At 40.6% G+C, this 25,508-nt stretch overlaps 1 protein-coding gene across 1 annotated transcript; it reads right to left on the bottom strand.

The window, feature by feature from the left end:
* Positions 1–784: 784 nt before the first annotated feature.
* Positions 785–25,455, bottom strand: CHRNB4 (cholinergic receptor nicotinic beta 4 subunit). Its single transcript, XM_065411519.1, has 6 exons — positions 25,401–25,455; positions 16,623–16,768; positions 7,833–7,877; positions 7,623–7,732; positions 4,043–5,015; positions 785–925 (listed from the first exon to the last, which is right to left on the bottom strand). Exons 1-6 carry the CDS (start codon positions 25,453–25,455, stop codon positions 785–787), a joined length of 1,470 nt encoding a protein of 489 aa, XP_065267591.1.
* Between the last annotated feature and the right edge of the window lie 53 nt (positions 25,456–25,508).

Below are 25,508 nucleotides of genomic sequence, written 5' to 3'. Positions count from 1 at the left end.
CTCCAGTAAAACAGGATGGTCAATCTGGATTGATTCTTCTTTGCTGTTTCTTCCTCATTTTAGCACTGCTCTCCTTTCCATAGACTGAGCTTGCAGTCCAACCTCTCTTGAGTACCATTTGCCTCTGCTCCTTATACACTTCCCTGTTGAGCTTCAGATTCATGGTGCTGTATACCAATTCCCCTTTTCTGAGTTATAAAGGCTACTGGAACATTTTGGAAGTAAGGCTATTTAAAGGAGAGTTTTTCACATTTTATTTAGATTTCACCAATGAACAGAGTGTATAAATATGTTTATCATATATTGATTTGGGCTCCATAAACCAAACACAGAGTTTTGATGCATTTTAAGGAAATAAATACTGTAGCAATTGTTTCTCTTGAAAGAGCAAAATTGTGCAATGTGAACTGCAGGATCTTATGGAAACACAGTCTTTCCCAAGGTGGCATAAGTAAATACCATTTTAATAATAATCCTGGTGCACTCTGAGGAAAACTGGCAAGTTGTAGAAATAAATAAATTTCTCTGTAAAATGTTTAAACATATTGAAAAAAGAGCCAATATTTCATCAAAAGTAATGAAATTAAAAAAGAAAAGAATGTCTTCTAGAAAATTCCTAACATCATGATAACACAGCAAGCCAAATTCTGCTCTCAGTTCACCAGTGTATATCCAGACTAACTCAACTGACTTCAATGCTATCGCTTTGGATTTACACCCAGTGGAACTGGGAGCAGAATCAGGTTCAGCATCTGTGTAAGCATTTTACAGTTTTAAATGAGAGTTAAGGGCTTGCAGCAGCAGAGTGGTTTTGAAAAAGTGGCTGGAGAAATAGCCCAAGAGTCCCAAGGACACAAACAAAGATGAATATCCAGAGAAACAGTCTGTCCACTACCATGGCAACATACTTCCAATCTTCAATGACCTGGAAGAAAAAGCCAGTTAAAGATGCATAGCAATTTACCATGTTCATCTCCATCTCTTTTGTTGATGCTCAATATTTGTAGTTTGTATATGAAAATAAGAGAAAACAAATCATAAGGTTCAGGATCACCACAGGGGTCAGGAAGGAATTTTCCCTCATACAGTCCTGGACAGTTGGTGAATGACACTAGAAATAGTTTACACCCTGCTCTGAAGCATCAGATATTGATCACTACTGAATGCTTGGTGCCAGACTGGATGGACCGTCAGCATAATCCAGTTAAGCTCCTGTGTGTGAATTTTGATTTGCTGATACTATTCATCCCAATTAACAGGAATGAACAATATTTACTGCTTTTAAGAAAAGAATTCTGTAGTTGATCTTGATTCTCAGTATGCAAGTGTTTTAATACATGTTAGCACTGCTGGTTGTACTCAAATCCCTGTCCAGTGTGGATGAGATCCTGGACCCATTGAAGTCACAATGGGAGGTGTGCCATTGACTTTAATGGGGCCAGGATTTTACCCCCTATCCTTACATTCAGTTCTTACACTACAGTGACTGCAGGCATACTAGTGAGTTGTAAAGGGAAAGTGTTAATCTTTTTTTATCACTTTTATTTTTTCCTTTATAATTGACTCTAGTTACACATGGGAACTCTTCCTCTTAACAACTTTATAGTACTTCCCAATTGACTCCTGCCTTGTACTAGACCATTACATATTTTCCCCCTCAATGCACACATGTACCTCCTATTGCCATTAATGGGTGTTACATGCTTCTGAGAAGAGAATATACTGTAAGTACATGAACAGTTGTTATCAGACCATGATACTAATGGAAAAAGCAGAGATTAGAATTATGAATCTAGAAAACAATGGTTTGTAGCTAGGCACTTGAAGTTAATGTCAGAGGACCTGTGTACAGAAAGCATTTAATTAATGTTTAACTTACAATACCTTGGATAATTGCTCTTTAGTCTAGGGTGAGGACAGGGAGTTTGTGAATCATAGGACTGGAAGGGACCTTGAGAGGTCATATAGTCCAGTACCCGGCACTCATTTTTTAATATCCAGTACAAGTTCTTTACAAAAGCACAGATAGTATTGAAACACTTTTTCAGCATTGTGAGGCCTATGCTCACATCAAGTCCATTTCAATTTGTTTAAACGTAAGGCTATATTTACAGATATAGCACCTGGTCTTTCTTTTTTCTGTTGACCAGTAATTAGCTCCTTGAAAATGCAAGAAAGTCACCAGTGTGGCTTTATGAGGGACTCCTGCAAGATCTGAGGTTAAAAAGGAGCCAGGCTTTCAGACTACTTAACCTGTATATTAAAAGGAGAGGAGGAAGACAGAGCAGTAATGGAGAACCTAAGGCTAGATTGGGAGTTGGGGAAGAGGAGGGTAGGAAATTTTTCATGGATGCGGGGTGGGTGTTGCGGAAATTCATGGGTTTTCATCTGTGCCTTCTGAGATTTGCTGAATATTATTCAATGGATACTTATATGAATTTTAATGTACTAGCTAGTGGAATGTGTCTCTATGTACCACTACAGGATGGCAGCGGAACTGCTCAAATGTGTGTCATAGGTCTTATACTGCTAATAGCTGATGGAGAGTCTCCTTTTGCTCAGGTGGAAGAAGCCTCAGCTTTTGCAATATGAATATCGTGGTTCTATCCACACTCTTGCCAGAAAGTTCTGAATGGTCTTGGGAGGCAGCATAATGACCACCATGTGTCAACCACCCAAACAGGGTATGGAGAGCTAATGGATAGAGGGCACTTTTAGTCCAAAATAATAGTGTTCCTAGAAAGGGTTTGTGCCAATCTAACTAAATCCATTTAGTTAAACTACTTTGTGTAGCCCAGCCCTAAGTAACTTACTCTAGCACAGGGGTGGGCAAACTTTTTGGCCTGAGGGCCACATCGGGTTTCCGAAATTGTTTGGAGGGCCAGTTAGGGGAGGCTGTGCCTCCCCAAATAGCCAGGTGTGTCCCAGCCCCCGCCCCCTATCCAACCCCCCCCCCCGCTTCTCATCCCCTGACGGCCCCCCCGACTCCTGCCCCATCCAATTCCCTCTGTTCCCTGTCCCCTGACGGCCCCCGGAACTCCTGCCCTGACTGTCCCCCACCACCCCATCCAACCCCCCCTCTCCTTCCTGCCCCCCCGGGACCCCTGCTCCCATTCAACCTCCCTGTTCCCCGCCCTCTGACCGCCCCGACCCCTATCCACTCCCCCGCCCCTGACCACCCCCCAAACACCCCTGCCCTCTATTCAATCCCCCCCTGCTCCCTGCCCCCTTACTGCGCTGCCTGGAGCACTGGTGGCTGGCGGCGCTACAGCCGCACCGCCCAGAGCACAGGACAGGCAGCTGCGCTGCCCGGCTGGAGCCAGCCACGCTGCCACGCAGCACAGAGCACCGGGTCAGGCCGTGGCTCTGCAGCTGCACTGCCCAGCAGGAGCTCGCAGCCCCGTCGCCCAGAGCATTGCTGCAGTGAGCTGAGGTTGCGGGGAAGGGGGAACAGCAGGGAAAGGGCCAGGGTCTAGCCTCCCCGGCCGGGAGCTCAAGGGCCGGGCAGGAGGGTCCCGTGGGCCACATAGTTTGCCCACCTTTGCTTTAGCAGAACCCAGCCATGCTCATGGCTGGCTTACCTGCAGTCCCTTCATTGTGGGCCCAATTATATGGTGTTTCCTCTGAACAGGTATTGAATGTTAACCCTCTCCCTGCCACACACTAGCTGGGGTCTCTACACCCCGTTACCTTCCTGATGTGAAAACACAGTTTGTTTAACATTAACTCATCTCCATCTCCCTCCGTCCCAAAGCAAGAAATGTGTTCTGTTTGTGGGTCTGAGATTCTTGCCTAGCACACTGCTTTTTAGAACAATATCAGCTTTATCAAATTGTTATTCATAGGAAATTTATAGGAAAAGAAACTTATTACTAAACAGTGATTAACTATGAAAATTATAGCTAGGATGCTATAAAAATTAACACTAAGGAAGATGGTTGGGTTCTTATTTCCCTTCTGAAGAACAATACACTTATTTGAGACATCAAAAGAAAGAAAACTGGGGTTTGGAAAGATGGGAATGATTTCTCCTGTTACTTACACTCTGGTCGTTGTCCTCATTTTTCATGTGATCTGCTATAAAACTGACTCCATCAATTGCTTCTTGGACTTCTGGAGAAAACTTCATTGAAGATCTTAACCTAAAATCTTGATGGCCACTGATGTTATCCGGATTCTCAGTAACTTTCAAATCGTATTTTTTGGCAAAAGCTGTGTTCACAAAGTAGGTGGAGTTTTTGTACAGGTCGGCTGGATCAGTGCATAGATGATCAGATTTATTCTTTCTGCGCTTGCTTAACCTTTGCCATGCAGAGTTATTCTCTGGGCGTTTCATGAACAGAAAAGTTGGAAGTTTCTGAAGGAAAACCACCTTTACCCATGGGGGCATAGTGTGGGTGCTGGGAGATCTGTGATGAACATTCAGTACACAGACACTGGTAACTATTGAGAATGTTACTAATACCATTGTAAACATCAGATACTTCCCAATCAGTGGAACATCCAGTGATGTTGGAGGGACAATTTTGGAGATCAGCAATAAGAACACAGTCAAGGCAAGCAGTACAGATATGCATAAGGTCATCTTTTCACCACAGTCTGAAGGCAAGTAGAACACGAGGATAGCCAATGATGTAATAAGCACACAGGGAATTATAAGATTGATGGTATAAAAAAGAGGTTTCCTTTTAATAATAAAGTCGTATGTCACATCAACATACTTTGGGTCTAAGGGGTTTACAGTCCTTCTTCCTGGAAGTGCTACAATATCCCATTCTCCGCTTGGTGTGAAGTCATCCATGCTTGCCATGGGAGTTTTAAGTACCATATCAATTTCTGTGTGATCATATGTCCAAGAGCGGAACTTCAGTGTGCAGTTTTGTTGATCAAATGGGAAATGCTTCACCTCAATCTTGCAGGCACTCTTGTAGATGGCTGGAGGCAACCAGAAAATGCTTCCATTGTTCTTTACAATCACATTTGTATACAAGGAAACTTCATATGTACCATCCGCACTGAGGAAATGGGAGAAAAAATAAAGAAACGGTGAAGAGACAGAATATGGGTTCAAAATACAGAAAAGTACATTCTCAGCCCCCTCTACTGAATCCAAAAGAGGTCCCACTATCTCTGCTAGAATTAAACTTCTGTACCCTTTCAGCGATAAAACCCAATCCTCAGGTATTTATAACTTGACAATGAAAACTATGTATACATTTTTCAACCTGGGAATTAACACTTTTGCCAATATTTAGACAATGTCATTTATTAATGATAACATGTATGTCTAGAGCCTGTTTCATCCAATAATCACAAAGTATTTTATAAACAATTAATTACGCATTATTACACCCCATTGGGATGTGTAAAGAGATGTAAAGATAAGATCACCCATCACCAAAATGCAGCCACCTTTGCTTTGGAACAGAGCCATTAACAGCACATGGCAACACTTTTAAACAGTTTTGAGCAGGAAGTGAAGAAGAATGCTATATTCAGTTGGGAATACAGGGGGAACATAGGCAGAATGAATGCAATTACATGAGTTGTAATTTAGGCAGGATAATTGTGATTAAAGCTCCTGCTCTTACTAAAAGTGCCATGGGATTTTTAGTGCCCACAAATTCTCTTGGTTTTGTGTCTCATCCAAAAGACTAAAACTGTCCCAGAAGAGTGTCCTCCATCACCGAGGTGGGTCACACGGGAAAAGTGTGCCCTAAGTAATGGTGAACACCACTTCCAGACATACTTTAGTGCTTCTTGCAGGTTCCTTGGACTAACAGCTTGATGCCACTTAGCTTATGATATTTGTTAGGGCAGCAATGCAAAATGGCATGACTGCAAATAAATATTCCTGAAAGTATAATCAATCTGAGATAGGTTTAACGGAAAAGGCTGTTAAAATGATCCCAAGATTATTTTGCTTAAATATGTCATCCACTCAAGCAGCACTATTTCCCAAATACGTATTTGTTGATAAACTTAACGGATCCTGTTATTGAAGGACACCGTGAGACTAGAAAAGAGTAACTATTCATCACTTTATTTCTCTGTAAATTAACAAACAAATTAATAAAACCTTGAGTAGGACCGTCATTTTTAATAAAACTGGGTTAGTCAGTTTTTAAAGTTAGATGAGAGAAAATATAGTAAGAGAGAAATTGTCTGAACTACAGTACTTTTTATATTTTTCCTTTTCATTTTTATTAAAGAAAATAAGGGGGAAAATATATAATTTAGAAGCAATCTATCTTGAGCAAAAAAATCAGATCAAATTCACCACTGATATAAATAGCTCCATTGACTTCAACTGAGTTGCACCTACTTACTGAAGCAGAAATTATATGCCATAATATTTAGAAATAGGCATAAGTAATTATTTACTGTTAAGAAAGCTCCTTGAAGAGGAAAAGACCCATGTAAGTATTAACATTTTTCTTCTAAGTAAAGTGTGAAACAAATAAACAGCCAAATAAATTCTGTGTGTGTGACTGCACATCAATACTGTGTGTGAGTACTGATGTGCAGAATATATATATAATTATATATATATAAAATTCTCCTAATCCGTTACAGTTTAAAGGTGCCAGTCTGACAACCCCAGAGAATAAAAGTCAACTGAGACCATCAAAGCCATTTCATGTAGGTAATTAACAGCCACCAGAGGCAAGCATGTTTGAATCACTGACAGCTTGGGGCAATTACAACTAGCAACATCGAAGTATAAGGCTCTTTAATCCATTGCCAGTCATCTGGTACTGAGCAACATAGAATCTCTTTGCCTTATTCATTTTATCTCTTCATGCTAGTTCTATCAGCGTGGATCTACAAAGGAACCCAGGTGTGATGCTAAGCATCACAACGCAGAACTTTTAGGTGTCTAGAAAATCACAGAAACAACACTGTGACCCACAAAACCTGAGTTAGGCACCTGGCACCCTATACAATGAATGGGGAGAGAGCTGCTCCTTAGAATACAATCCACAAAAGCCAGCGTGCTAGGTGGGAAGCCACCTATACTAGGCACTGGGAGATGCTGACCAAAGAAGTGTGTCCTCCACCCTGCTCTGCTCTCAGAGATAGGTTCTTAAGTCTGGGCTGCAGGGAGCTGCCTATCTGTTCTAGTGATCCATGAACTGTGAGACATGTTCTGGCATCTAAATTGATTGCAGGGGCTGATCCAATATGTGGGCTCAGGGGCCACCTAATTCCACACAAAAACAGCTGGGAGGATGGAGGAGAAAGACCACCTTTGCTTTGGAACAGAGCCATTAACAGCACATGGCAACACTTTTAAACAGTTTTGAGCAGGAAGTGAAGAAGAATGCTATATTATAACCTTTAGCCCAATGGTTTGGGTAATCACCTGGGATGTGGGAGACAACTGGTTCTAGTTCCCCCTCTTCCTGATGAGAAGGGATTTGAACAGGGATCTACCACCTTTCCTTGGAGAGATTTTTCATTGTGCAGTATACAATATTATTCATTTAAATAATATACTAAGTTTACTGTAAGCTTATTTTCCCTGCAAAAGAAAAATATTTGGGGTTTTTTCTTGTTAAATCAATAGGATTTTTGTTTCTGTTTAAAATCTTTGCAACATTTTTTGTATCAAGACTTACTTATTGTAAAGCACAATGTCTGGCAGCCAGATGTGCTTAGAAGGGATTCTCAGCTTATTTATGCCTTCATAGTCAGAGGGCTGCCAAGCCAAACGATAGTCAGCCCATTCCTAGAGAAAGAATTGTACAGCAGTGATGTAAGTTATTTTTGAAGTCATACGGACAACAAGAAAGCAATGTGTTGCGATAGCATCCGCAGGGGATGGTTACCTGGTTTAGCCAGACATTTGTGGTCATGATCTGTTCACGTTCATTCTAAAGAAGGAAAAAACATTTATAAATCTATACTGTACAAAGTTAGTCCTATTATTAGGATTTATTCATTAATCTTTCAGGAATACCTCAAACTCCTGGCTGCCTAAAACCATCGCATATAATGTAAAATCTACCTTTTATAACATTAGGAATCTTTCTGTGTCTACTGGTCTATCACTAAAATGCACAATTCTGACTATATTAATAATCACATAAAATATGACATGGTACAGTATTTCATGCAATTATGTAATTCATTATAACTATTAACTAAGATTGACTTGGGTATGTGCAGATTTAAGAATCTGTTTTAAAAACCCAAGAACAAGTAATGGGTAAAGTAATAGTCTTCTGGCAATCTTTTTCTATTCATCAGGCCAATGGAATTGTCATTTTGGATTAGATCACTATTGGGGCTAGTACAGGTGGGGGCTCTCATCCACGCTGAACTGGACGACCTGCACCTAGGAGTATTAAAAGAATTGGCAAGGAGCTCTCTGAACGACTACTGTTGATTTTTAACAAATCTTGGAATACTGAGAAAGTTCCAGAGGACTGGAGAAAACCTAATGCTGTACCAATATTTGAAAAGGATAAATGGGATGACCTGGATGAGTGCAGGTCAGTTAGCCTGAAAATGATCCTAGACAAAATCATAGAAAGGCGGATATAGAACTCAGTCAGTACAGAATTAATGGATGGTAGCATAATTAATGTCAGTCAACATGATTTTATGGGTAATAGGTCTTGTCAAGAGAACTTGACATAGATTTTTTTGATGAGATTACATGTTTGGTTGATAAAAATAACTGTTGACGTAATATACTTAAAATTCTGCAAGGCATTTGACTTAGTCCCACATGTCATTCTGATAAAAATAAACAGTGATCCTAGCAATATGCAGAATCAATGAGGCCCATATTAAATGGATTAAAAACTGGTTAACTGATAGATTGCCAAAACTAATTGTAAATAGAGAATTATGATTCTGTGGGGATGTTTCTAGTGGGATTTCAGGGGAATCTGTTCTTGGCCGAATGATGATTTGGAAGAAAATATAAAGTCATTGCAGATAAAATTTACAGATGACATAAAAATTAGTGGAGTGGTAAATAAAATGAGGATAGATAAATTATAAAGAAAGATTTCTATAAAGCTGAGATTCCTGAAGCCACACCAGCTTTGACATTACCATAAGAACCAGTAAGATCCCAGCAATAGAACGAAGGCTTATTCTCACTGCAGTTTTGTGTTGATTCAACAATGTAAATAATTCTACCAGTGATCCAAGAGCAGCAGCAGCCTTAATGACACGGATGATGAAAAACAATAAGGCTGAGAGAAGAACAAAGGAGTGTAAAGCAGAGTGACCTGTGACAGTTACTAATGTCTGAGTGAGGCTGGCAGGGAGTGGACACTGTCAAATAGCTGAGACCCCAAATATTGTCCTACACGAAAACGGCGAGAAGTATTCAGATTCTAAATATATTTATCTTAAAAATCTATCACGCCATTGAAGATACTCTATTTTCAAACTGTTGAAGGGGTATTCCAAACAATAAACAGTAGTAAACTTCTCCCTCCACTATTCCAAGAGGCTTTGATGTCTTGGGAGACTGGTAATGGGTAATAGACCCTTTCACTACTGGGTTACTGATTTACATCTAGACCAGGTAAATAATGACTGCAAGAAGCTGTTAACATCTGATGGTCACTCAGTGTTCTATCTAAAATTATTACATAAGAATGGCGATATTGGGTCAGACCAATGATCCACCTAGCCCAGTATCCTATCTCTGACAATTGCCAGTACCAAATGCTTCAGAGGGAATGAACAAAACAGAGCAATTTCGAGTAATCCATCCAGTCCCAGCTTCTGCCAGTTGGAAGTTTAGGAACACCCAGAGCATGGGGTGATCTCTGTTTAGGAACACCCAGAGCATCACTGATCATCCTGGCTAATAGTAATTGATGGACCAGTCCGCCATTAACTTATGTAAATCTTTTTTGAACCCAGTTATACTTGGCCTATGCAACATCCCATGGCAATGAGTTCCACAGGTTGAGTGTGTGTTGTGTGAAGAAGTACTTCCTCTTGTTTGTTTTAAACCATAGTTTATTAATTTAATCAGGTGACCTCTAGTTGTTGTATTTATGTGAAGGGGTAAATAACACTTCCCTAGTCACTTTCTCCATGCCATTCATGATTTTATAGATTGCTATCCTATCCCCCCTTAGTTGTCTGTTTCCTAAAATGAACAATAGTAGTCTTTTTAATCTCTCGTATGGAAGTTGTTCCACACCCTTAATAATTTTTGTTGCCCTTCTCTGCACCTTTTCCAACTCTAATATATCTTTTTAAAGATGGGGTGACCAGAACTGCACAAATTATTCAAGGTGTGATATTTCCCGTTTTATTATCTATCTCTTTCCTAATGGTTCCTAACATTGTTAGCTTTTTTGAATGCTGCCGCACATTGAAGTTTTCAGAGAACGATCTATGATGACTCCAAGATCTCTTTCTTGAGTGGTAACAGCTAAATTAGATCCCATCATTTTGTATGTATAGTTGGGATTATTTTTTCCAATATGCATTACTTTGCATTTATCAACACTGAATGTCATCTGCCATTTTTTTGCCCAGTCAGTTTAGTGAGATCCCTTTGCAGTCTGCTTTGGACTTAACTGTCAAGTAATTTTGTATCTTCTGAAAATTTTGCCACGCACTGTTCACTCCCTTTTCCAGATCACTTATGAATATGTTGAACAGCACAGGTCCCAGTACAGATCCTTGTGGGACCCTGCTATTTACCTCTTTCCTTTGTGAAAACTGACCATTTATTCCTACCCTTTGTTTCCTATCTTTTAACCAGTTATTGAGCCATGGAAGGACCTTCTCTCTTATCCCATGACTGCTTAGTTTGCTTTAAAATCTTTGGTGAGGGACCTTGTTGAAGGCTTTCTGAAAGTCAAAGTACTCTGTATAGATTGGATCACTCTTGTCTACATGCTTGTTGACTTCCCCAAAGAATTCTGCTAGATTGGTGAGGCATAATTTCCATTTAGTAAAGCCATGTTGACTCTTCCCCAACATATCATGTTTATCTGTGCATGTAATAATTTTTTTCTTTACTGTACTTTCAAACAATTTGCCTGATACCGTAGTTAGGCTTACCAGCCTGTAATTGCCAGGATCGCCTCAGGAGCCTTTTTTAAAAATAGGCATTACATTAACTATCTTCCAGTCATCTGGTATGGAAGCTGATTTAAGTGATAGGTTACATACCACAGTAAGTAGTTCTGTGACTTCATATGTGAGTTCCTTCAGAACTCTGGGGTGAACACCATCTGGTCCTAGCGACTTATTACTATTTAATTTATCAGTTGTTCCAAAATGTCTTGTATTGACACCTCAGTCTGGGACAGTTCCTCAGATTTGTCACCTAAAAAGAATGGCTTAGGTGTGAGGATCTCCCCCACATCCTCTGCTGTGAAGTGGTAGATGGTCTCAGTCCAATTCATGGTGGACACATCACAAAAAGCCAACATAACCGTCACATGTTAAGAGTAACAAGAAGGGTTTCTTCAGGTATGTTAGCAACAAGAAGAAGGTCAAGGAAAGTGTGGGCCCCTTAGTGAATGAGGGAGGCAACTAGTGACAGAGGATGTGGAAAAAGCTAATGTACTCAATGCTTTTTTTGCCTCTGTCTTCACGAACAAGGTCAGCTCCCAGACTGCTGGACTGGGCAGCACAGTATGGGGAGGAGGTGACCAGCCCTCTGTGGAGAAAGAAGTGGTTCAGGACTATTTAGAAAAGCTGGACGAGCACAAGTCCATGTGGTCGGATGCACTGCATTCGAGGGCGCTAAAGGAGTTGGCGGATGTGATTGCAGAGCCATTGGCCATTATCTTTGAAAACTCATGGCGATTGGGGGAGGTCCCAGATGACTGGAAAAAGGCTAATGTAGTGCCCATCTTTAAAAAAGGGAAGAAGGAGGATCTGGGGAACTACAGGCCAGTCAGCCTCACCTCAGTCCCTGGAAAAATCATGGAGCAGGTCCTCAAGGAATCAATTCTGAAACACTCAGAGGAGAGGAAAGTGATCAGGAACAGTCAGCATGAATTCACCAAGGGCAAGTCATGGCTGACTAACCTAATTGCCTTCTATGACGAGATAACTGGCTCTGTGGATGAGGGGAAAGCAGTGGATGTGTTATTCCTTGACTTTAGCAAAGCTTTTGATACCGTCTCCCACGGTATTCTTGCCGGCAAGTTAAAGAAGTATGGGCTGGATGAATGGACTATAAGGTGGATAGAAAGCTGGCTAGATCATCGGGCTCAACGGGTAGTGATCAATGGCTCCATGTCTAATTGGCAGCTGGTATCAAGCGGAGTGCCCCAAGGGGCAGTCCTGTGGCTGGTTTTGTTCAATATCTTCATTAATGATCTGGAGGATGATGTGGATTGCACCCTCAGCAAGTTTGCAGATGACACTAAACTGGGAGGAGGAGTAGATACGCTGGAGGGTAGGGATAGGATACAGAGGGACCTAGACAAATTAGAGGATTGGGCCAAAGGAAATCTGATGAGGTTCAACAAGGACAAGTGCAGAGTCCTGCACTTAGGATGGAAGAATCCCATGCACTGCTACAGATTGGGGACCGAGTGGCTAGGCAGCAGTTCTGCAGAAAATAGGGTGACCAGACAGCAAATGTGAAAAATCGGGACGGGGTGGGGGATAATAGGAGCCTATATAAGAAAAAGACCCAAAAATCGGGACTGTCCCTATAAAATTGGGACATCTGGTAACCCTAGCAGGAAAGGACCTAGGGGTTACAGTGGACGAGAAGCTGGATATGAGTCAACAGTGTGCCCTTGTTGCCAAGAAAGCTAACGGCATTTTGGGCTGTAAAAGTAGGAGCATTTCCAGCAGATCGAGGGACGTGATCATTCCCCTCTATTCGACATTGGTGAGGCCTCATCTGGAGTACTGTGTCCAGTTTTGGGCCCCACACTAGAAGAAGGATGTGGAAAAACTGGAAAGAGTCCAGCGGAGGGCAACAAAAATGATTGGGGGCTGGAGCACATGACTTTTGAGGAGAGGCTGAGGGAACTGGGCTTATTTAGTCTGCAGAAGAGAAGAATGATGGGGGATTTGATAGCTGCTTTCAACTACCTGAAAGGGTGTTCTAAAGAGGATGGATCTAGACTGTTCTCAGTGGTACCAGGTGACAGAACAAGGAGTAATGGTCTCAAGTTGCAGTGGGGGAGGTCTAGGTTGGATATTAGGAAACACTATTTCACTAGGAGGGTGGTGAAGCACTGGAATGGGTTACCTAGGGAGGTGGTGGAATCTCCTTCCTTAGAGGTTTTTAAGGTCAGGCTTGACAAAGCCCTGGCTGGGATGATTTAGTCGGGGATTGGTCCTGCTTTGAGCAGGGGGTTGGACTAGATGACCTCCTGATATTCTATGATTCTAATGTGTACCCTGGTAGGAAGTCTCAACAAGATGTCAAAGACTGAATGGATATGGAGACCTCTCTGGTTTCTTGTCTGTAAAGGTGGTTACTCTAGCTGTGGGAAGAGGCTCATTAGTGGAAGCCTCCCTTGCTGCTTCTTATGCTCTACCCATTCTGTGGATAAACAGAAGTTTCCTCAATTCTGCACCTTTCTCCAGCATTAAATTCACGGGCACATACTCTCTAGAAACAGGTGAGCTACCTGGCAACTAAATTGACCAAATCTCATTGACTCTCTTTTTCGTGTTAGTTGGCTGTAAACACAAAGGGGCCCTTTAAATTAAGTAGCTTGGCATCCAGCATAAAAGCAATTTGGATGGAAGATAAGGACAAAAAGGTAATCAAGCTATCCTTAGATGTTGCTGCAGACCTGCAGGGCAACAGCAGAAAGTGGAGCTGGAGTGGCTTTTCAGATAAGAGACGCCAGTGAAAAGGGCCAAAAATACAAAGATAAACTAAATAAGTTAAGACTCAATATTGTCCCTTAGCAATATTGCTAACTGTCTTTAAGTTCCCAGCCATTGTCCTGGGTTAGCCTTGTCTCACTAATCTCAATGTCATATTTATCTCTAGAAATTGAGTCTGTGTCTTCAAATTAACAATGTTAGGTAAATAGAATACATATAAGTAATAGCTAGATTATTATTTGTTTTTATTTTCTTTCTTGATCTTCTGTTTATTTTATTGTCTATTCTGCTTGGGACTCAGTTGGATTCAATAAATCCATTCCTTCCTTCACTATTCGTCTGATGCCATACTAGTTGGTCAGTGAGACTCTTGATCTCTCATTTTACAGGAAGATTTATCATAAAGATGCTCTAGATTAAATCACGTGAGGCCCTGTATGGGCCTGGATCCTGGAAGTCCTGTCAGGATAGGAAGCAGGGTTGTAGGGTTGTTGTGTTACTGTGACAATGTGAGTGGAGGCTATGCATGAGCAATAGTACATTCCCTGCACTCTACTCCCTATAGGGTATGTCTACAGTGCAAATTAAGGTATAATTGTGGGTAGGTAGGCATACCCAAACTAGATTTAATCTTGATAGCATGGGTAATGATGGCAGTGAAGACTCGATGGCATTGCTGCACATATCTTCCCTCTGTTCGAGTGTGTGGAAGTCTCCCTGGAATGGCTGGGCCTCTAAAGATGGGAGGACTTCTGCTAGGAAATCCCTGAAGGTGGAGCTAATGCTCCTAGAAAGCACCATTAACTCTCTTAGGAAGCATCTGTCCCTATAGAAGAAGTGGCAAATGGCAATGCTATGCCTAATCAATTCTTGCTGCCATGTGGGAGGAAGGCTCTGGAGGAGCTGGCTAACTCAAATGATGGTCTGGGATCTGTGCACTTACTGTTTACCCTGTTGCTCCTGGGTTCTGTGGGGTTTGCAGACCATGCTTCCCCTACTCTGTGAGCCTGCACCCTTTATTCCTTGTGGGAGGACCATGGGGACACTCTGGAAGGGAAATCTCTCAATATGTCCAGATGGAATCTCCCAGCAGAGGGGAACATCGGACCTACAATCCCTTTGTTTATATTACAATATCTGTTGGGTAAGGAATGCTGTATATTCAAGCACATCCATTCATGCAGCTTCCTGTCACTTCCATCGGTGTCTTTCCCCTTCCTCTCTTATATCAAAATTAGAAATATATGTCACTTTCCAACTTCAGAGTACTTTATAATTAATCACTAGTTCATCATTACAAAAACCATGGCAGGTCACTCCTATCCCATTTTACAGCTCGGGAGACTGAGGCAGAGTTCAAGACATCATCCCTATTTATGGGCCAGATGCTCTTCCCACTGCAGTCAATAACAAAAGCTCCATTGCCTTTATTGGTACAGCATCCCGCCCTAGAATAGCTCTTAGGCATTGTGTACAAACCCACCTGGGCAACAAGGGATTAAGTTCCTACGTTGGACCTAGACAGCCCTACCCTGCCATACCTCTAGGATATGCTCCAACTGGAGGAAGAGTTAAAAGGCTGGGGATCAGCTAATTTGGGGCAGACCAAGGAAGAGAGCAGACTCCCCAGCAGAGAGCAGAAGGAAGGCAGAAATTTCTCCCTAAGACAGCTTCCCAAAGGTCCCTCCCTGAGGGAAGGGAGGACCTGCCACAGAGACAGCCTGAGAGGGAAGCATTTCACTCTCCCCCTCATATGAGCTCTGGACTTTGGTAATTCCCTTAGTTTTTTTGTTTGGGCTACCCCAGCAGGGAAACTAAAGCCCCTTGGACTGAGCTGGCCCAGGAGGGTGGGCCATACCATGGGAGAAGGCAGTTACCACCTGAGAAAGGGAGATACCATGCTGCATGCCACCACCAGAAGGTGCTTTGTGGTGAACTGGCAGCCTTCATGCCGCCTTAGCCCAGACGGTGACTTGGGACAATCGCGGTGGGGTGGGGGGTGGGGAGACAGGAAGTGGCCCAGGGAGGGCAGCCTTAAGCAGCCTCTGCTGTCAGATCACTGATAGCCCTCAAAGGGCCTTAGGTCAGAGCCCAGTGAAGTGGGAGGGCCCGGGCTCCCCTACAAAGAACCCCTCTGCAGGTCATGGGCCTTAGCCCTGACCACTAGGTGACACTACCTGACCAACCAACCCCTGAGTGAGGACCATTATAGGCACATATTTAATTTTAAGAATGTGCTTGAACTATTAAGTTAATAGGACTTAAGCTAATGCAAAAGTTAAGCATATATCTAACTGCTGTCCTAAATAGGGATTGGGTAAGTCCTTTCCTAAGTGATTTGGTCTAGACCCCACAGAGATTCAGAGCTCTTGGACAGGAGTTCCTGGCCCTCACTTCTGTGCTCAGACCATACCACATTTTTTCACTGTACACAGCAAAAGATAATTTATCATTATACACATTACGGAGAAGATCCTCATCTGATGTAAATTGGTGTAGCTCTATTGAAGTTGATGGAACTATGCCAGATTGTGTCAGCTAAGGATCTGGCTCTGTATTTTTCAGTATTTTATAGTTTAGGAATAAATAGATCTCCTTTTGCTCGAATAAAGGTTATACTTATACATTCTGAATATTGCCTGAGGGACAAATAGATAATAAAATATATGTATCTGCCCATATCACTTACGATTATATAAACCATATAACAACAGAGAGACAGTCATGCTAATACAGTCTGTCACCTACAGAGTGAGCTACCTCTTCAAAGTTCTGTACAAATAGTAATGAATGAAAAGGCACATCTTATTCAAACTTACCACACTGATTAGCTGTGCCAGGGAAACCTGCAATTCTATAGATACCAACTGCGAGGAGTTGACAGCAGGGCGAATTAACTTATTATACCTGGCAGGGCTCAGTAGGTGGTTCATTAGCTTCTCCTCAGCATCTGCCGCGTCGCTTCCTGTAAAACAGCACAGAACAAGATCCCAGAATGAAGAAGAGATTACATTATGAAGCGAGCATTGCAGCACAGAATCCTCATTCAAATGAAATAAGAAAAGCTCTAGATTTTTGAAAGACTCTAATTGAATGTGAAACAGAAAGATCTGGGTTTATTATGAAAGCCCTTTGGGACAAATTCTGCTCTACTGAAGTCGGCTTTCTTGGACAAGGCATAAATCAAGGCAGAATTTACTCCTTTGCTTTTCATGTTAAAACTGGAAACTGTTTCTTCATCAGTGCAGCACCAAATCAATAGGTACTCTCTGTGGTATGGTGTGAAATAGAAATTGGAAGTCCTTTTTCATGTTTTAGGAAGAGATTTTTGAAGACACAGAAGACAGATCTCCAATCCCATTTGTGACTTGAAAATCTCCCCTTTGACTGTCCTAGCAGATAAAGGGGAGGAATCCCAGGCACATGTATGGTAGGAAAAGAGAGTGCTATGTATAGGGAAGAGTCTGGAGATAAACTGTAGAAAGGTTTTCAAATGATTAAAGAGCACTATATATCTCTGGTTCTAGACTATTTTGCTGAAGTATAGCAGAACCAAAAGCACTATCCTAGACTTGGGCCTTTGGACACTTGGAAACAAAAACTGAGCTATGGAGTAGCCATAGTATTAACACTTTAAAATTCTAGGTGACCAATTATTTAAGTGACTGTAAAATATAACATCCTAGGGATTCCAGGTTATCAAGCAACCCAGAACATTTTCTATTAGTTGACGTAGTCTATGGCACAACTCCAGAGATAATGAAATCTGTTATTAGGCTCTTGCTTATGTTCTCCAAGCTCCCAGTGTTGTCCTCTGCAAACTACTATTGACAACATAATAGATTAAGAGGCAAATTCTGCTTTTAGTTACACAAGTGTAAATCTGGAGAAATTCCATTGACTTCAGTGGTATAACTCTGAGCAGAATTTGGACCTAAAAGATCAACACTGTTGCTGTTATAGACCCCAGCAGCTTCCCATAGGGATACACATCCTCTACAGGAAGCAGGCAATTTATATAAGGGCTAGATTCTTTTCCTAATTACAATGGTAAATGTAGAGTAACTCTGTTGAACTGGTGTGACTCCACTGACTGACGTAAATGGAGTTACTTTCTAATTTATACTGGTGTGAATGAGAAGACATTCTGGTCCAGGGGATACAAATATCAGTAATGTAAATATCTTCTCCCCTTCCAAATAAGCAAGTAACTCTATCCCCAAAAAAATCTGGGGAGAGGGGGAGATAATCTGACCCTGAGTAATATTTCTCCCACTTACTCCCTCTTCACCCCCATTCCCAATATTCCTAAAAACATTGTCATTGCAAAGCAGTTATGTGCAGTAAAAACCATTAAGCATTACAAATATTTCACATTTATAATACATTAGGGTAGCATGTTCAATACACAGTAGCATGTCAGTAAAACCCAAAGAGGACCAGACATCAGAAAGCTTGTATCCAATAATCTTCTAAGTGGTTGAGTTGCTTATATCTGAAGAGTTGCTTAATTTGACCTAGAATTGGGCTAAAATCTCTTGAGAACAGGCTTTCTCTTGAGAATCCTGGTACGTTTGGATTATACCGAGGTTAGAAATGCTACAAGAAGAGCCTTTCAGCATTTCTGCTTCTGATTTAAATGAGGAAAATGTAGGATATAGTCAACCAAACACTTTCACATCTAAGAGCAGGATCTATTAAAGCTTTCAGGAGAGGTTGAGGTGAATATTAGCGTTGCTCATTCCCTTAAGAACCAGCATCTAGCAAGGCATTGATAACGTAGCAAATGTACACAATGCATGACAGAAATGTATACCATCTCTCTCTGCAAATATGTCCATGGTGCACAGTCACTAGCTTAACCTCACACCTTTAATTAGTTTACTGATGTTTCCATGGGAGAAGATGTGATATAGAACAAGCAGTGATCAGTGCCTGTGTTTGAAAAGATGAAGCTAAGCAAAACGCAAAGTATTCGCTTTGCATATTTTCCACTGTGAAAAGAGAGAGATTTGTGAAATTTTACAAAAGCAAAAACTGCAGAAATGTCAACATCCTATGCTCACAACATTCTTTTTGCCAGTTAAAAAAAAAATTATTCAGATCCAACCTGATTAGCATTGACCCAAAGAGGAAAAATCTCTGGTAAGCCATGAGTCTTCTAGGGCAGTGTTCTTTCCATGCCTCAGATCCTACTTTGCCAGTCTGGTGGGTCACTGACACCCAAATGGGGTTGGTAGAGTGGTGTATGATGTCTTTTCAGCCAGCGGACTGCCTAAGATGACATTGCAGTCTCAAACATTGGAATTCCCAACAGTCAATGGTGTTGACAGCAACAAGGTGTTTCATACAGGCACTACATTTTTCACTCTCTAAAAATCCAGTGAAAAGTTGGTGCCTTCATCAAGTAGGATTTTTTTTCCACAGAGCCCTAAGAAAAAGAAATTATACCTCCTTTGGTGATTTGTGTAGCCTCTGGTGATTTAAAGGTGTAATAGCTATAAAAAGACAAGATGCTAAATTATCTTCACATTTATGTTGTTTCTACCACATTGAGGATGTACCATTGTAAGTGAGAGGACAGTTTGGCTCATGGGACATGTGGGTATGTAAGTTAGGGCTCACATATGGGCCATGGATTTGACACAGTAGTCACTACAATCGGGTGATGGGGCGTTCAAGAGCCAACTTGAGTATCCCATATGCAGCGTGTTAACAATGTGGACAATTTATTAATCTTTATATTGGGCTCACAGTATGCCTGAACTAGGAATTCCATATAAGAACACTTTTGAACATGTCCATTTGGTTAGGAGAACCAGCTTAGACCTGAATTCAAGGCAGATGCAATATACTGCATAGGATCTTCAAGATCATTGAAAAAAAGTGGAGATTTCCCCTACCCTTTAGAAAAAGCTCTGCTTGTCATTTAACATCTTGCTTACTTTATGAACTAGAAGTGCCGCTTTGAGATGATGTCTGTTGCAGTGACCACTCAGTGTGTGTTCTGTAGCTCTCCAGCTCTGAAAATACTGTCATAACAAGAGACAACCATGCGATCAGTTACCAAATGTGATCAAAATAATTCAGACTGAATTGCTCAGGTCAAGAACTTCCAGACAAGTAGCAGCCAGGTGGGAAAAGATTTTTATTTACTGTTGAGTTATTACTCTGTATGTCATGGTATCCATTTCTACAGAAATGTATAGGATAAGAGTAACAGTCATTCAAAATGTTTCACAAGACCTCATTATCTAATGCAGATGGCAAAAAGCTGAGTTAGCAGTTCATTCCTGTGTCTGTCTCTTTAGTCTCAGTCACAGCAGTAACAGTAACAAATGCAAGCCCAATACTATTTCACCAAAATGGAAAATTGGAAACATACATCAAAATCGTTAGCATGCTGCCCTTTCATCCGTTACTCCAGTGCATGCTGGGACAGCTTCAAATGGGTAGGGAAAAGGTGTGACTTGTTCTCATCCAGAAGAGCCTTGATGTTCCACTGCTGTTCTTAAGGAACTCAGATTATAACATGCAATAGTAAAGCCGTTTTTTCTTGTTCATTACTATTAATGAACTATTACATATAACATCACCTCTTTGGCAACAAACCACAATTCTCTCCTTTCTTCTTGTGGAAGTGATGGGCTGGTACCACTGGTGTTTCTCTTCCCTAGGGCTGAGTTACATATTCTGGCAATTGACTGCTCTCTGGGTAGACACAGAATAATAAAGTTAATGAAGAAGAAGATGATGATCATACCTAGCCTTTCTACAGCACGTTTCAGTTGAGTGAAACTCCCATTGATTTCAGTGAGAATTGCACTGAAATGACACACTCAAGGTCAAAGAGTGAGTCAGTAACAGAACAAAAGCCAACATACTATCTGGAATTAGGCGCATGATCCTTGACACTCCTTCCACCCACTCTTACCCATGTCAACTCTAACCCCTAGCTCATGCTCCAGCTTGGGAATGGTACAGAAAAGTATCATTTTCTTCTTTTGAATGTCAAAAAGTTTGTTCAGTTTGCCTCCTTTCCTCATTATTAATAGCTGCCTGTTCCTAGCTGCTGATATTCACAAAGCCCTGCAGTGAAAAATTCCACCAAGTTTATTGTACTGTGATTAATTTCACTGCTGGGATGCTTTTAGGGTAATTTTTCTGTTATGCAAATGTTGTGTTTGGTGTTTTTTCTAATATGTTATGGACATGAAAGGCCAGATTGTGCCCTTCAGTAAGGCCCCTGATCTTCTCTGACACTACAACAGAGCTGTAAAGCTGCACTAAACTGGCAGCTGAAATTTCTCTGAAATAGAAGAGTCCTCAGCTGGTGTAACTGCCTTTGCATCTGCCCCGCCCCCCCAGACTGTCAGCTGGTGTATGGGGTGGGCTGAGAATATGTGGCTAGAGTGCCGATTCTCCAGTGATCCCCAGCCAGTGTAATTTAGACTGCTCTAAGCTACACCAGGGCCAGACTGGTCCCTAGCTGTCCTAGCAATTGGTAAGCACAAAAGTGGCTTTAAGCCACCTTGCTCCCTCTCCTCATCCTCTGCTCTGGAGCTGCTGAGGATCTAACCCAAAGAATATAGCATTCTCTACTACCTTATGCCTAGAATTGCCACTCAGTGAGGTTTTGTAATGAGACAGAAAACCAACTGTGTTACTACAAGTTCAGAAAGGGAAGCTCTTTCAGTGACACCATTCAGATTTCTCCACCCTGAGACTCATTTGAGAGTCACAAAGCATTTAGGTAGCTTTTCTTTTTTTATATTCTATGAAGTTGGTGAAAATCAGTTCAAATACATCAGTGGGAGTTAAGTGCATATTTAAACTAAGCATGCATTTGAGTGTTTTGCTGAATCAGCATCTCAATCCTGACCTACAGCACCCTTGCTGCCTCTGTCCAGGGCCTCTCTTAATCAAAGACTGTCAATTGTGTGGTGGATACATGGTAGGAGAAGACTGCCACATTTATTTTGAACAGTCATGGCTTGAATACAGGGCTCTATTCCTGAAATACACTAACCTACCGATGCTAACGTGTATTGGCATCAGCCATAAAGACTGTGGGCTTTTGGTCCATCAGAAGCAGCAGGGCAGCATGGATAGATTATAATGAGGCTGTTCTATTTCCTATGAATCCAAGCAACTCTAATATGTTACAGTGGAGGCTGTCTCTTTGTGCCAGATGACCTTCTCCCGTTGACGTCAGTGGTGCAGGATTGCACCAGAATACTGTACAAAGTGGATGTTTTATGTTGCAACTTTTGTTATTTCCTCATATGCTCCAGAAAGAGAATTGTAATGTCCACATTTGAAATCACTATTCAGATATAACACTCCTGATCACTTCCTTCTCACAAGCCTTTCTGTGAGCATTGATTTTAGACAATCTTCAGTTAGAATATCTTGAAACCTGTGTTTTCTTTCTCCCATGTGGGGGATCTACTTAATAATGGTTCTTATGTGATGAACCACCAGAAAAAATAAGTAACTGTAGCTCTGCACATCAGAACAGACTCCACAAAAATGTTCCAAACTATTTGAAAAGTTTTTCAGACCAATGCTTCTGGGTGGCTGTTTTTGTTCTGTTTTCAGTCAAAAACCATAGTACCATATGAGATTTTAATAGCATATTCATACTAGCTGTGGCATTTCTAAATCCAAATCTGTCTCATCAAAGGCCTAACAAGATAGAATTGTGCTGATCCATGCTGAACTCTGGGCTTGCTTTCTTTTCTTTTCTATTATATCTTCTCACTAATGTAGAGTAAAAATATCTACATAGTGAAGAAACTGAGAAATACTACAGACCCAGTGATTAATTTTAATTGTGTGTTTATTAGAGGTGATGTCTTGAGGTGGTTGAAAAGAGTATCTTTGTTTAAACACAAAGATAATGTTTTAAAATCAGTGAGGTAACTTCGATGTATAAATAGTCTCAGCAACAAACCCAGTGCTCTAGCTTCTTTGCATAAGAAAGCCAGATAGAAATGGAGTGCAGTTTGGTATGAATTAAATGGAGCTGAGTGACCTCTGCTAACAAATTTCAGTGCTTATATCTTTGTTAATTCACGATATTAGTGTTTACACCCGTCTGAGATTATTCTAGCAAATGAGTTTACTCCCTGCAATATCTGCTCGAATGGCCAATGGTAAATGAATACTGCAGAATATTTGCAGAAGGTGAATTTTGAATTTGTGTTCATGAGTATTCTCCATTGGAAATCTGATTCTAAACCTCATCTGCTTCCAAGTAGGAAATCAAAACATCCCATGGGACTTGAGTCCAATCAGAACAGCTCATATTTGGAATATCAAATATTTGCAATGAATTGTTCACAAATAAGTTACAGGCTAAGAATTATTTTGAGAAATTCTTATGCAAATATTTTCAAATAATGAGTATGTTTAAGAAACTATCAGCTGCTCCTGGGCAAGTCACAAGCAAGTAACAAGAAGGAACTTTTTGAATAAATGATTCTTATGAATTATCCGTTCACGTCTAGCTTTAAATGACAATTCATCATCATTCAGATGCACAGATAGGATGCCACTAGATGTCACCAGTGCATTGACTTAAAGATTCCAGGATCAAACTGTCTGCAAATAGTGTCTAAAAATTATTTTTGTTCCTGAGCTGTTTTTATAATCTACTTTCTGTTTGCCAAACTACATATTAATTAGATGGCGCCTAATGAAAACAAAGTAGCCAAGTGGACAAGGTCCTATATATTTCACAATGTCCGTGACAATGTATTTCAAACCTTGTTTTTTTTAAGTGCTTCTTTCCTTGACAAAATGTTTTCCAAATGGCAGTAACCAACAAAAATGTTGCATTTGAGTAGACAGATGCTTTTGGACAAACGACTGTAACAAGAATAATCAAGTAGCTTTAATTAGGAGGTGGACATATTTTTTTCACATACTGAAAACAGAAATGGGAAAAACAGCTAGGACCAGATCCTCAGCTGGTGTAAATTGTCATAACAGCAGTGGACACGCAACAGTACAATGAAAGAAAACCCAAACTGGTATGTAATTTACAATATACCTTTCAGCTGCAACGTTTTTTCCCACAGCTCATTTGCTACGACAAATTCCTTCCATGATATTTTGCATTTCATACTAAAAGAAACAAAATCATACGTTTTATTAAAGCATCAGTGTAAAGTTTCTCTTTTACACAATCTAGTAATTAATAATGCAAAATTAGATTGAAATAGCTACTCACCACCTTCAACAGCTGGTCACTTTGAGAACATGACAACAAACATGTCAGATCGATTTCCACAGAATGAAGTAAGGAGTAAAGTTGGCAGCTACAGTTGAGTGCTCTGTGAACACCTTCTAAACTTCAAAACTAAACATAAATCACATTTCCTTTGTTTTCCTGACTTTTAAGACCTTTTAACAAATGTTGAGTCGTGTTTAGAAATGGCATGTTGTTCCACGTGTAGAGTAACTTCTTTTGTTTTTCTTGCCTTCCCCCTGCAAAATGACTAAATGGACCATGGTAACTTGCCAGATTCTCTCCTACTGTCAGGGAAGAGAAATAAGAATTTTCCATTGTCTCCTCGTACATTATTTACTGACATTGTTATTACTTCTCAAAATATTCTATGTAAAATTATTTATTTATGTAAAAGCCATTGCTGTTGCAATATGCTGAATTATAGTGTGGTATAGTATTAATGCTGGTTGTTCCAATACAGAGTAGCATCTAATGGAGCCTCATTTTAAAGTTTGTTTTAATTTCCAATAAAAAATTAATGCAAAGCAATAGCAAACATTTACAGGGATCAAAGCTTGTCTTAATTTCTTTTTTTGTTAAATCTAAACTAGGCCTCTTCAAATATTATGTTTCAAAACAGATTTTTTTTTAAAACTACATTTTATGAATAAAGTAAGAAAATGCTGGGTGCAGAAATAACAATGATCATAAGGGAAGGTTAGTCATTTGGGAAGCAGACTTTCATATCTACCACCACCACTAAACTAATGCTCTTGCCTGATTTTTGTGTATGTCTGTGTGTTGGCTAAATGCTGTATATAAAAATATTGGTAGGCTATAGTAAATGTTCTTAATATAAGATTGAACGTGTTAACATATATTTACATAAACTTAATTGAAACAGTATTTAAATACTATTAATCAAGTACTTTGGGGAAAAAACTAATCAGAAAGCATAAGGAAATATTTGCCTTGTAATTGTAGAATCAGGTGTGGGATACATTATTTTAAGCCACGCTTCTCTCCTTGCTATTCGCAGTCACTCTAAACACATCCCCATCACTATCACAGATGATCCAGGCAGCATCTACAGGAATATTCTTCCGTGATCATAGTTTCCTACTGACTTTGGCTTTTATTGAGTTATGTTAAATCCAGGTTACCATTGCTACATCCTGGTTTCATTAATACCACACAAGATAAAAACAGCACTAAAATAACAGATTTAATGCATCTTTCTAAAGACTGTAAACTATCCCCCTGGAAGTTAGAGACATTCTGAAATCAATAACCCCATTGCTCCCTCCTCTTCCCTGAATGTCACAATTGTTCTACAAACTCTATCCAAAAAGACACTCACCGTTAAAAGAAAAAGAAACCACTACAAAGAGAAAGAACCTGTGTGTATTCCTCATGGCAATAACAAGAGGATGTGAATTACTATTCTTCAGTCGAGACTGCTGAGGAT

The sequence above is a fragment of the Emys orbicularis genome, chromosome 10 (genome assembly GCF_028017835.1).
Source record: "Emys orbicularis isolate rEmyOrb1 chromosome 10, rEmyOrb1.hap1, whole genome shotgun sequence".
Lineage (NCBI taxonomy): Eukaryota > Metazoa > Chordata > Testudines > Emydidae > Emys > Emys orbicularis.
Note: the sequence above shows the minus strand (reverse complement) of the source record. Positions and strands in the feature narration are given on the sequence as shown.